This window comes from Chiloscyllium plagiosum, unplaced genomic scaffold (assembly GCF_037043375.1).
Source record: "Chiloscyllium plagiosum isolate Xiang-an unplaced genomic scaffold, Cpla_swu_hap1 HiC_scaffold_11, whole genome shotgun sequence".
In the NCBI taxonomy this organism is placed as follows: Eukaryota; Metazoa; Chordata; class Chondrichthyes; order Orectolobiformes; family Hemiscylliidae; genus Chiloscyllium; species Chiloscyllium plagiosum.
In genome coordinates, this window is record NW_028270149.1 from 58,248,300 (window position 1) to 58,262,512 (window position 14,213).

Consider the following 14,213-nt stretch of genomic DNA (forward strand, 5'->3'; position numbering starts at 1 on the left):
TGGATGGAGTTTCTGGAATTTAACCCAGTAACAGTGAAGATATTTCCAAGAGAGGATACTGAGTGTGGGTGTTCCCATGTATCTGCTGCCTTTCTCCTTCTAAAATGTAGTAGTAGTATATTTGGAAAGTGCCATTTAAGGACCCTTGGAAAATTTCTACAATGTATCTTATGAATACTACACACTGCCATTGTTATGTGTTGGAGGTGGAGGAAGTGGATGTGGTGCCAGTCAAGTGGGCTGCTTGGCCTAGGTGATGTCAAGTTTGTTGTTGTTGGACTTGCATTCATCCACACAAGTGGGGAATATTCCAGCACATTCCTGACTTGCGCCTCATGGATAGGCTTTGGAGATTCAGGATGTCAGCTACGCACAGCAAGATTTCTAGCCTTTGATCTGATCTTGTATCCACAGTATTTACATGAATAGTCCAGTTCATTTTCTAATAACTAATAATCCCCAGGATGTTGAAGGCTGGAGATTCGGTGATAGTAATGCTATTGAATGTTAAGGGGTGGTTTGAATTCTCTCTTTGAGATTGTCATTGCCTGACACTTGCTACCTCTTCCTGACCTGAGACTGATGATAGGTAGAGGAAGTTGTACATTAACCTGTGATATCTGGTTGAGGAGTATTTTATGGTCATACTGAATATCAAAAGTGGGAGACATTTTTCCAACCCTGGTATTCCTGAGTTTGAAGGGCAAAAACCTTCCATTTACAGTGCCTTTTCTACAGAAAAATAGGTTGAAGCCTCTCAGGAAATGGTACCGGTCTTTTAAATATATTAAGACTAAATTGTGTTGAGGATACCTAAATATAAATTGCATTAAATAAATTTTAACAAACAAAAATTTATAGTTTGCTTTGTTACTTAATTTACTTTCAGACTAACTTTATAACATTTTTATTTCAGAGTACAATAGGCAGCATGGTCAGCATCTACAGTGAAGCAGGTGACTATGGCAATGTCACAGTTACTGGGGAGATCATCTTCCTTTTAAATTATGACGAAAAGAAACAAGCACTTAATATACTTGTGAAGGAATGTCGTAACCTGGCTTATGGTGATGAGAATAAGAGAAGATCGAACCCGTAAGTGTGTGTGCTTACGGAATGCCAAGTGTATCTAAAAATGCTTTGTATTGAAATGAACACACCTCATGAACTTGACAGCAGTATGCAGGCATTCTTTCAGTTTAAAGTTTATCATTAAATCTGAGTTGAATAACAATTACCCTGTAGGCTGGAGATATGTAGATACTGTATTAATTTTAATTTTTTCAGTGAATTGAATCTTTTATGATGCTTAATTGCAAGCTAGCTGTTGTATTCAATGCTGAAATATCTTATATTATGCACTGCACCCACCCACTTCCCTGAATGTATAATACAACATCTTGAGGCAATTGTGAAAGACACTCTGGCAATCGCCTGAACTATTTGAGATCTGTTGATGGTGTACAAAGACTGCATTTGTTAAAAATTCATTTGTGAATGTGGGCATCACTGGCTGGCCAGCATTTATTTCCCATCCCTAATTGCCCTTGACAAGGTGGTGGTGAGCTGCCGCCTTGAACCACTGCAGTCCGCCTGCTGTGGGTTGACCCACAATGCCCATAGGGAGGAAATTTCAGGATTTTAACCCAGTGACAGTGAAGGAACGGTGATATATTTCCAAGTCAGGATGGTGAGTGCCTTGGAGGGGAACTTGAAGGTTGTGATGTTCTTATGTATCTATTACCTTTGTCCTTTTAGATAGAAGTGATTGTAGATTTGAAAGGTGCAGTCTAAGAATCTTTAGTAAATTTTTACATTGCATCTTGTAGATAGTACATACTGAACATTGGTGGTGGAGGGATTGGATGCATGTGTATGTAGTGTGTATCAAGTGAGCTGTTTTGTCCTGGATGCTGTCAAGCTTCTTGAATGTTGGAGCTGCACCGATCCAGGCAAGTGGGGAGTATTCCATCACACAGCTGACTTGTTCCTTGTTGATAGTGGACAAACTTTGGGGAGTCAGGAGGTACATTATTTGTCGCGGTATTCCTAGCCTCTGACCTGCTCTTGGAGCCACTAATGTTTACGTCGTGAGTCCAGTTGAGTTTCTATTCATTGTTTACCCCCAGGTACATGATGAGCTAGTAAGGTTTTTGCCTCTTGTGAAAAACTGTACTTAAAAATTAATTTTGCATATGAGCTAAAGTCTAACAACTATACAGTTGCTGGAACAAGTTGGAATCATGCTTTATGGATGTGTTATATTGTTTGGATAGGATTGTATAACAAAACGCTGCTTCTATTCTGCCTGAGCATTGTATGTCTCCGCATAACCTCTCAACCCCACGAACTGCACCAATTTGATATGCCTTTTAGTTGACATATCCATTATCTTCTGCTCTCTCTGAGTGTAATTACCTATTACCAGCAAATTAAAAGACAGTTTTACACAGCTGGATCTTACCCACAGATGATCCATACAACCAACAGAAAAAAGGAGCTATAATCCCATCCGTTTGGGATTGATTTCAAACTTACATTCCAGAAATCATATTGCCACTGTCTAAATGAATTGGCCACATGGTTCTCTCCAAGTTACCTCTTTAAGATTAACTAATGATCATAAGATTCAAGCCTCCAATTATTAGTACTTTGTTGGAAAGAAAGGAAAGTGACAAGACAGAGAATAGAAGGAATGTAAGGTATGATAAGAGAAAATATGTTTTTAAACATTTTTCAAAATAAAATTATTAATTTTTCATCAATAGTTTTTAAAAGCCAGTTATTGAATCCTCGCTTAAGATATCGTGCCATGATTGATGAACACCCTCCGCAATCTAACTAAGATCTAACAAATAATGAGGGCGTTGACAGTATAGCCTAGCTATTTGGTCATACCCTCATCAAAGTTCACTCATGCAGTTCAAGGGAGGTGTGATAAGAGTGGAGAGTCGAGCCAATTTCTCCAATCCATTATCCAGGGTTTCAAGACCAAGTATTTAACATTTTTGAGGCTTATGTCAAAAGGTAATTTCGAATGATTTGATTTTGTCTTTTTAGAATACAAACCTGACCATCTTCTGTTCACAGCATCTTAAATAAATCCAAAGCCCTGAGAGATGCTGGAAAACTGGCATACAAATAGGAAATACTGGAAATAACCAACAAATCAGAGACAGAGACAATCTGTAAAGGAAGGAAAGTTTTCATGTTTCAGGTATAATTCTTTGTAAAAGTTCTGATGAAGGAATATGGCTGAAACATGACAATTTTTCCAATTCATAAAGTGAATTTGCAAACACTTAAGTCCGTATCAGTGGTTTTTTTTATAATCCTAGAATCCCTACAGTATGGAAACAAACTATTTGGCCCAACAAGTCCATACCGATGCTCTGAAGAGGAACCCACCCAGACCAATCCTCTAACCCTATATTTACCCCTGACCTAAACTTCCCTGAACACTACGGGCAATTTAGCATGGCCAATTCACCCTAACCTGCACATCTTTGGATTCTGGGAGGAAACCAGAGCACCCGGAGGAAACTCACGCAGACATGGGGAGAATGTGCAAACTCTACACAGACAGTCACCTGAGGTTGGAATTGAACCCGGGACTCTGGCGCTGAGGCAGCAGTGCTAACCACTGAGCCACTGTGGTTGAATTGAGAAACTAGGTTGACACTGCTGTATTATGCAGAATGCTGCACTGTCAAATCAGATAATCCCAAAGTATCATGTCTGATCATTCATTTCATGCTCTCTCAGGGATATTGCTGGTGCAGAATACCTGCTAGTCAAGTTACTCCATATTATTTAAAATCATATTTGAGACATTTAGATATAGAAAATTTGCTTATAAGCACAAATGGTATGTTCCAGTAATAAAGCCACTCCTAATATTTTATCAGTTTATGACCATAACATCAGTTTAATTCAGTACATATGTACCTTATTTTTAAAAAATAAGACTGTGGTACAGGGGTAATGGGAATGGAACTCCAGACTAATATTCTGGGACATGGGCTGGAATGCCACCACAGCAAATGCAAAATATAAAACAAATCTAGAATTGGAAAACAAAAGCTAGCCTAATGGTGGCCATGCAACCACTGGGGATTGTTATAAAAACTCATCTGGTTCAAAAATGTCCTTTAGGGTAGGAAATCTGCAATCCTTACCTAGTCTGGCTTTGACTCTGAACTATTCTCTGGACCATTGGGGATGGGCAATAAATGAGGAGAAAGTGAGGTCTGCAGATGCTGGAGATCAGAGCTGAAAATGTGTTGCTGGAAAAGCGCAGCAGGTCAGGCAGCATCCAGGGAACAGGAGAATCGACGTTTCGGGCATAAGTCCTGAAGAAGGGCTTATGCCCGAAACGTCGATTCTCCTGTTCCCTGGATGCTGCCTGACCTGCTGCGCTTTTCCAGCAACACATTTTCAGCGATGGGCAATAAATGCCAATCTATCTGGTGACACTCATAGCCCATGAATACAATATAAGCAATACGTTCTGGCATGTGATAGGAGCCAAACGCAGTCCATGAGTGAAAAGTCAGGCTTCTGTTACTACTTACTAACCACACCAAACTATGCCAAACCAGACGTACGAGACTGGAATAATGCATGCCAGTTGATGGGGAGGAATGTTAGCTGAGGCTGAAGACAGCAGATGCTGTCATGTTTCAATCTATTACTAGTCAATAACTCTTCAGAAATAGGATAATTAAAATTTTAAAAATAATTTTTTTTAATGCAGCTACGTGAAGTCTTATCTGCTACCAGATAAATCCCGACAAAGTAAACGAAAGACCACGGTTAAACGTAACACAACTGATCCAGTTTACAATGAAACCCTAAGGGTAAGGCTCAAAAGGCACTATGTTTATCTTTTCAATTAGCCTTGAAGAAAATGCGTTTGAGGGATTTGTAAAGAAAAGGGCAACAGTGGGCTGCAGTGCTTCCAGCTCTACTGAAATTTCAGGATTCCCACATCAAGTACAGGTGTAGGAATAAAATCATGTCATCTAGGACTCCATGAGAGAGTCTGGTCTGAATGAAACTTCAGTCTTCATATATAAGAAATGAAGCAAAAGTTTGATTCAGAATCTTTGTATTTCAGGAAAACTTCCAGATGATTTAAAATTAAATGCAGTTGGGAACATGCTTTTTGTTTTAGTTTTAGATACACAAATTTCAACTTACCTTCGAAATAGAGATATGATAAACCTTAATTAAACATTCAGAAGACTGCCTAATTGTATACCTACTTATTCTTGGCACCACTTTTTCACAATTTCCTGCACCAAATATTGTTTCCTTGTGAGAAAGGTACCCAGTTGGTTTCAATACTGCATTTCACTCCCGGGACCTGAATTTGGCAACAGTCCAGACAATTGGAATATTGGCAGTTTAAAGTAGGCCAGCCTTGTGAAAGGGTGATTCAGTTATATAAAGTGTCCATAATTCTGTACATATTTTAGTCTCTAATGTAGAAAATGAAAATGGCTCGTGGAAGCATTACTCTGAGGTTGTTATTGAGACAATAAGGAAACAGCTTTACCCTGCTTACAGCAAATACTATAAATGACCTGGTTCTGATTCATTGGAGAGGGTAAAGGTTGTTACTTCAACAATTTACATCATTTTCTCTGTCAAGTTGAAAGAAGATAAACTAGTTTTTATGGCCATTTCTAAGATTGTTTCAGATGTTTGTTTTTCCAAAATCAGTATGACATCGCTGAGTCGCAGCTAATTATGAGGACGTTGCAACTTTCTGTCTGGCATTATGATCGCTTTGGGCGCAACACTTTTCTGGGAGAGGTGGACCTCTCATTGGATATTTGGAACTTCAACAGTGAGTCTGAGGAGTGCCTTCCTCTTCATGGTAAGGTAGGAGCACAAATCTTCAATCAAACTTACTTTGACAGTCCAAAAGTTTCTAAAACCAAAGGGCTGCAGATGCTGGAACTCTGAAAGATAAACAAAAAGTGCAACAGAATCTCAGCAGGTTTGGTGCCATCTGTCAAGAGAGAAACAGAGTCCAATGTGCTTCTGAAGAATCACATCAGATGCAATGTTAAATCTGCTGCTTTCTCCACAGATATCGCCAAACCTGCTGAGTTTCTCCAACATTTTCTCTTTTTAAACTTGCTTTCCAGATTGTGTTTTCTCCCTGAACAATTCACTCTCAAGGTCAGGCAAAGGAAAGAAACTGAATGCTTGTTGTGCTGTTAAATATTGGAGATAGATGGATTTCTGGTTTCATGTTTTTTGTTGTAGTTCATAGTAGGGCTTGAATATTTCATTGGCTGGACAGCTGGTTTGTGATGCAGAGTGATGTTTCCACATCAGCTGTGATCACCATCAAGGTCCTATCTTCATAATCATGCTCCAGTGTGGGGATCCTCAGGCTAAACTCATCATCAGGCATCTCCCTTTAATGACAGCAGCTGTGTGGTCCTCTGGAACTACAATGATTTTGTGTAGAAACGAAGATTCACTTTATGAATCTTTAATATTCTTGAGAATGCCATCAAAAAACATTGAAATAACACTTAATGTCCTGTCCGTCATGTGCAGTCATTATAACGGTTCATGAGTCCAATTTCCCCTCCATATCTCCAACTATTAAATAAGCAAGGAAACTTTCAGTAAGTGATGTGAATTCATCCACTTTTTACTGAGATTATCCACACAGTTCATGATTGTAAACACCTCCATTAAATTTATCTTGCCCTTTGCTGCTTTAAGAAGAACTTCAAATTATCCACATAACTATAATTCCTGAACCTTTCGATGTACTTTTAGAAGAACAAGGCGGCTTTGGCGAGAGAGTAGATTTATTGGAAGAGTCCCAGGATTAAAAAATTACAGTGATGTGGAGAAATTAAAGCTCTTCTTAAAAGAGAGAAGGTGAAAGGTGAAAACTTAATGGATGTGTTTAAAACCATAACGGTCCTTTGTTTGGCTACATGTCATTTTTTGTTGGGTTTCATGAAGGTTTCTCTCCAACAGGCTAAGCGAGTTTTCTCGTGTGATTGTTCTAAAACCTCTTCAGTAGCTGCCTATCCTGCCCATATGGTTTCTCTCTGGCCTGATTCCACCATTCGCTCTACCTCACACTGCTGAGATATCAGACATGGCTTATCACTGTTGCTACAAGCAGCAGCAGGGTATTTTTGCCCTGTTGCTAAAAAAAAGGGAATTTAATGTTTGAGGCAGGACTTCCTTTCACTTGCGAGTAAATTGGGAGGAACAGCTGTAAATCATTTTCAGGAGTTTTTATGGAACTTTATGACAATCAGGCTCCTTGATAAGCAGTGCTGGCCCTCCTGGTGAATTAGGCCCTGTGCAGAATGGAAATCCCACTTGTGGGATAGCTACTGGCTAATCTGAGGCTGACAGCTCTCCATTACCAGCAGCATCAGCAGGAATAGTGGCCACTGTTGGTTCTACACTCTGACCTTCGATAAAGATCATTGCTGGATCCATGGAGAGAACCAGAGGTGGGTGAGTGGTTTGGAGCTCACTAGCTGGAATTTTGTACATTCATGGGATGTTACCTCTATTGGCTGGGCCAGTATTTATTGCCTATCCCTAAATTGCCCAAAAGAGTAACCCACATTGTTGCAAATCTGGAATCATATGTAGGCCAGATCAGATAAGGAGGGCAGATTTCCTTCCCTAAAGGATTTAAGTGTCATTAGTGAACCAAATGAGTTTTTAACAATGATCAACAATGGTTATGTGGTCACCATTAAACTAATTTATTTTTGTTATCCCTGATATTTGTTGAATTAAAATTTCACTATCTGCCATGATGGGATTCAAAACCTTAACCTCAGAGTATGAGTCTGGTGTTCTGGATTAGTCCAGTGACATTAGAACTACATTATTATCTCCCATTAATAGTTGATAGAAAGGACAGTGAGCTGCGTATGTTCCAAAGCAACAGATGTTGCTGACCAGTTTCCCAGATTACTGGTAGAATTTGAGCAACGTTGGGATGAGAATGGTCTGTCAATGTTTACACAAAGGTCAGATTTGATGCAAGTCTGGGAAGGTGACCCTTTCTGCTTGGAGGACTCAAAGTCTCCAACCAACAGAATGCACTGCTCTGAATATGCCTACAAAGTCTCGGATGGGATGGGGCAGTGTTGGAAAAACCTTCTACCCAATGGGGTAATCTTTATGAACAACACCAGATAAGGAATAGATGTAGAAGGGCTTATGCCCGAAACGTCGATTCTCCTGTTCCCTGGATGCTGCCTGACCTGCTGCGCTTTTCCAGCAACACATTTTCAGCTCTGATCTCCAGCATCTGCAGACCTCACTTTCTCCTCAAGGAATAGATGTAGCCAGCTTTGCAGATTTTCCAAATCTAGGTCAATTTGCCATGTAGTGGTCCAATCACCTGGATATTAATGGTTTATTCAAATAGGTTATTGCTGCAAAGCTTTGCAAGCTATTGTTAGTGAACTGTTTGATTAATAGCAAAGTTTCTTTTCTTAATCTTTTTACACCAGTATGAATTAAAAAATGAATCATAATCACAGAATTGCACAATCTGGTTCAGGTACTTTCTCACCATACAAACCAAACAATAGAAGGATATGCAAAATAGCTTCTTGAGAACATGTTAATTACTAGCAATATGATCAAAGTTAGGGAAGCTATCGCTGTACCAAGAGTGAAAAGATTTGGACAGTTTGAAATGGTTTTAAAGTATTGGTCAGAAATTAAGTAATTTATTATTTTTCTTATTCTACAACTGAGCAATTTTCATTCTGACTTCATGTCTCTCAGCATTCATGTAACAGCTCCATTTGTGTGACAATTTTATTTTCTTAATATTTTATACCTGTTGATTTGAGGAGGGACTGGAATTACAGAATTAATCTCAAATCGGACAGAACAAAAGAAAATGATTAAATGCATACTGTGTCCTAACCATTCTATGTATTTGGTGCATCATGTCAGTTTATAGAGAGTGGAAATCACCTACAGAAATTTATTTTTGCACTGAGCACAAGCAACAAATAAAGGCAGAGAGCCCAAGTTATTACCCATGACCTGAGAGTCGTTGCATATATTCCCAAAATTTCCTCATCATCATATAAACTAATATACAATTTGAAAGTTTAGTTAACTCCTTTTTGATGTTTCAGGCAAATGCAGAGACTGGTGTTATCCCTCCTTATAAAGGGGAAATGGTACTTTCAATAAAATATATTCCAAATGCCAAAAATGTTGCTGCAGACAGAACTAAAGGTAAGATTGCAACAACTGTTGTTTGCTGATTTACATCTAATTAATTCACCACACTAGGGGTTTCCATGCCTGCGCTGCAATCTAATTGTGAACAGTTAATACCTAAGACTCTATCTTTCCAGTAGGCAAGACCTAGTTGCACACAGACACATTTTTATCTAGACATGTTATTTATGATTTAATTGGTCACATGTCATCCAAAGACAGAAACTTAAGAATTGTAAATATACTTCTTTGATTTCTGTAATATTTTGAGACAAGATGACATGATTAGTGCCAAGCATCAAGGCAATCCAGTAAAGTGGACAGGTGGCTAACTCCTAATTGCCTTGCCAATGATGCCTACTTTGTGTGGATGATTATTAGCCAGTCCACTGTTTCCACACACAACAAATTGTAAACAAAGGAATGCCCTGTTTTCAGTTAATAACTGTGTCACTAAAGCATTCCATGAACAGTGTTATCCTTTTGAATGCAGCTGAGTATTAGCCATAAGAATCATTATGGGTAAGAATTGAAATAACTTCCAACTACTTTACTGTGCCTAACGTGATCATACTAATCAATATGCAACCTAAAGCCAAGTGTTGTAACTGCTATTATCTCTAACAGGAAAGAAAACCGCAAGGCCAGCAGAGAGTGGGGAACTACATGTGTGGATTAAGGAAGCCAAGAACCTTACACCGATGAAAGTTGGAGGAACGTCAGACACTTTTGTCAAAGGGTAATAGTCAGCAATGTGTCTCTGAACAATTTACTGTAACTAAGCTAAATATTCATGTTTTAATAAGGTGGATCTCTTCATGTCCTCTGAACATTTGTGAGCAGGAGAATGACTGAAATATGAGGCAGAACATGGAAAATTTCCAGAAAGAGAAAAAGGCTCCTATTTGTAAATAGCATCACAAATTATGGCCCTGGATTTACTTGCCGTTTTTTTTGATAGGTTTGTGCCTTGAAATGACTGTTGTGATATTATTGCAGGTTATTGCTCAAATGCGATTCTGCCTGTTGAGTTCTGTCCCATTAATACTGCTATTACTGCAGCCGTTAAAATACTGTGGACATAAAAGCAGGTCAGAAGTTGAGAATTCTATAGTGAATATCTTGCTAACTCACCAAAGCCTATCAGCCAGCTAGACGACACAAAGGGGATGGAATGCCTGGACATGGAGAATTTCAATCATATTCAAGAAGCTTGACACCCTTTGGTTCAAAGTGGCCAGTTTATTTGTCACCCCATCCACTATATTCATTCCCTCAATCATCAGTATACAGTGGCTACGGTGTACACCATCTAAAAGATGCATCCTAGCATCTCCCCAAGGCTTCTTTCACACCTTAACCACCCAGATGGGAGCAGATGCACGGGAACATGACCACCCATAAGTTTCTCTTCCATCCAAATATCATGCTGACTTGAAACTGTATCTCTGTTTCTTTACTGTCAAAATCTTGGAATTCCCATCCTAACAGCAAGGTGGCTGTACCAATGCCAGTAGACTGCAGCTATTCAAGAGGTGGCTCACTATCACCTTCTCAAGGGCAATCAGGGATGAGCAACAATTGCTGGCCTTATCAGCATCACCCACAAAAGGTTAAAAATAATATTGATTTTGCTTCTACTATGGCCTAGAGCATTTTATGCTTGCATTTAAATGCAGAATTATTTTAGTTTGGAGTCTGCAGGTTGAAGAAACCTAGAGAAATGTTTGCAAGAGCTCTTGGAGCATTTTCCCTTGCTCTTCAATAGGCTTTAACTGGCCTCTGCCATCCATAATCCCTGTAGAATATTTTTGATTTTGGATGGAGCTATTGCCTGTTACATCTCTGGAGCTTCTAGTTCTTGGTACCCTGTTGTGATCTCCTAAATATCACTTACAAACTGAATACCTTGTGCAATTGTCTTAAGAAACAACCTTGTATAATCCAGCCATCACCATTCAACTAGTCCTAGACCTGCAAGTTTGTTGAACAGAGAGTTGGCTGGTCTCATTGAAACAGCTGCATGCATGCCAAAGCCCATGGCTTGGAGGGCAACTTGCAGGTAATGTTGCCCTTGACCTTCCAGATGGCAGTGTTCATGGGTTTGAAAGGTGCCAAGAGACCTTGATGAATTTCTGAAGTGCATCATATAAATAGTCCTGCTACTGAGCATCAGAAGGGGAGGGAGGGAACATTTGACAATATGGTACCAATCAAGTAGGTTGCTTTGTTCTGGGTGATGACAAACTTGTTTAGTGTTGTTGGAACTATAATCCTCTAGGTAAGTGAAAAGCATTCAGTCACGTTCCTGACTTGTTGATGGTGGAACACTTTTGAGGAGTCAAGCGGTGAGTTGCTCACTGCAGGATTCCTAACATCTGACCTGCTCTTGTAACCACAGCATTTTATATTTCTGATGAAGGGCTTTTGACCGAAATGTCGATTCTCCTGCTCCTCGGATGCTGCCTGACCTGCTGTGCTTTTCCAGCACCACACACTCGACTCCAGCATCTGCAATCCTCACTTTAGCCACGTAAATACTGTGGTGAATCTTGTTCAGTTTCTGGCCCAGCATATTAATAATGGGGGATTTGGCAATAGTAATGCAACAGAATGTCAAGGGGTCATTTCATTTCTCTTGTTGAAGATAGTCATTGCCTGCTACTTATGTGGCACAAATCTAACTTGTCACCCTGGGTCTTGCTGCATTTGGCCATAGACTGTTTCAGTATCTGAATCATGAGTGGTGCAATCATCAGTGAACGTCCTCACTTCTGACCTTATGATGTGGGCGATGTGGAGATGAAGCAGTGATGTTGTTTGAGCCAAGGCCACTATTGATGAAATCTTAGAGATGTCCTGAACTGAGATGACTGCTCTTGAACACCCATAACTTGGTCTTCAATATGACTGCCAAACAGCAGAGAAGTTTATCTGATTCCCATTGACTTCAGTTTTGCTAAGGCTCCTTGATGCCATATACACCTCACTACCCTGAGTAACACACTCACAGATGTCCTGCAGCTGAGATACTGACTTCCAATAACCACAATCGTCTTGCTTTATTCCAAATATGTTGATTCAGTGGAGAGTTTTCCTCTCTGATTCCCATTGACTCTAGTTTTGCTTAGGTTCCCTGATGCCACACTCTGTCAAATATAGCCTTAATGACAACTGCAGTCTCTCTCGCCTCACCTCTGGAATTCAGCTCTTTTGCCATGTTTGTAACAAGGTTTTAATGAGTTCAGGAGCTGAGTAGTCCTGGCAGAACACCAACTGGGCATCACTGAGCAGATAATAGAGTCATCTAGTACAGAAACAGAACTTTTGGTCCAATTTGTCCATACCAATTAGGTTTCCCAAACTAAACTAGTCCCATTTGCCTCTAAATCTTTCCTATTCATGTACTTGCCCAAAGTCTTTCAAATGTTGTAACTGTAAATGCATCTACAACTTCCTCTGGCAGTTTATTCCATACAGGAACTGCCCTGTGTGTGAAAATGTTGTCCCTCAGGTCCCTTTTAAATCTTCCTCATCTCACCTTAAAAGTATACCCCCTACTTTTGAACTCTCCCATCCTAAGGAAAAGACCTTTTGCTATTCACCTTATCTATGTCCCTCATGATTTTATAAACCTGTGTAACTCCTTCACTCCAGTGAAATCGGTCCCAGCCTCTCCTTACAACTCAAACCCTCGGTCCTGGTAATATCCAGCTGAATCTTTTCTGAACCCTCTCCAGTTTAATAGTATTCTTCCTATACCAGAACTGTACAGCACTCCAAAGTGGCCTCAAGATGATGTCCCAATTCCTATACTTAGCAATGAAGGCAAGTATGTTGAATGCCTTCTTAACAACCCTGACTGTGATGCAACTTTCAAAGAACTATGCCTCCTAAGTTCTCATCTAGGTCACTTATATAAATGACAAACAAAAGTGGATCCAGTACCAATTCTGTGGAACACAACTGGTCACAGGCCTCCAGTCTGAAAAACAACCCTCTACCACCACCCTCTGTCTCCTCCCATTAAGCCGATTTTGTAACCAATTGGCAATCTCTCCCTGAATCCCATGTGGTCTAATTTTACAAATCAGTCTACCATGCAGAACCTTGTCAAAGGCTTTACTAAAATTCATGTAGACAATATCTAATGCTCTGCCCTCAATCTTTTTCAATACGTCTTCAAATAAAACTCAATCAAATTAGCAAAACACTATTTCCCTTCCACAATGCCATGCTGACTATCCCTAAACAGCCCTTGCCTCTCCAAATGCACATAAATCTATCACTCAGAATCCCCTCTAACAACCCACTCACCACTAACATCAGACTCACCAGTCTGTAGTTTTTGTGTACACGACATATCTGGGCAATTTTTCACATTCAGGTAGATGCCAGTGTTATAACCATACTCAAACAGCTCAGTAGGGATATGGCAAGTTCTGGAGCATAAGTCTTCAGTACGACTGCTGTAATGCTGTCAGGGCCCATAACCTTTACAGTAGCCAGTGCCTCCAGCCAATTCTTGGTAGCATGTGGAGTGAACTGATTTGGCTGAAGACCAACTGAGATACATCATGCATTTGGCTGAAGATTGTTGTGAATGCTTCAGCCTTATCTTTTGCACTAATGTGCATTGTTGTCCCGTCATTGAGGATGGGGCTATATGTGGAGCTGCCTCCTCCTCCTCCTCTAGTGAGTTACGCAGTTGTCCACCATCATTCATGACTGGGTGAGGCAGGATTTAGATTTATCCTTTGCTTGTGGAATCACTTGGTTCTGACTATCGTTGCTGCTTATGCTGTTTGACAAGCAAGTCATATCTTGCAGCTTCAATGGAATGACACCTCATTTTTAGGGATGCTCTCCATCATTCTCATTGAACCAGAATGATCCCTGACTTGATTGTAATCATAGAGTGGGATATACTGAGTCGCAAGGTTGCAGATTGTGTTCAA

The 14,213-nt window shown here is 39.9% G+C and overlaps 1 protein-coding gene across 4 annotated transcripts in view; it reads left to right on the top strand.

Moving 5' to 3' along the window:
* sytl4 (synaptotagmin-like 4) overlaps nt 1–14,213 on the top strand; it is an 83,650-nt gene that overhangs the window by 65,685 nt on the left and 3,752 nt on the right. For all 4 annotated transcript variants that reach the window (XM_043704567.2, XM_043704566.2, XM_043704569.2 and 1 more), the window contains exons 12-16: nt 917–1,095; nt 4,757–4,859; nt 5,728–5,889; nt 9,168–9,270; nt 9,883–9,994. In XM_043704567.2, the coding sequence (XP_043560502.2) occupies nt 917–1,095; nt 4,757–4,859; nt 5,728–5,889; nt 9,168–9,270; nt 9,883–9,994 (659 nt within the window). The remainder of the gene's footprint in view (nt 1–916; nt 1,096–4,756; nt 4,860–5,727; nt 5,890–9,167; nt 9,271–9,882; nt 9,995–14,213) is intronic.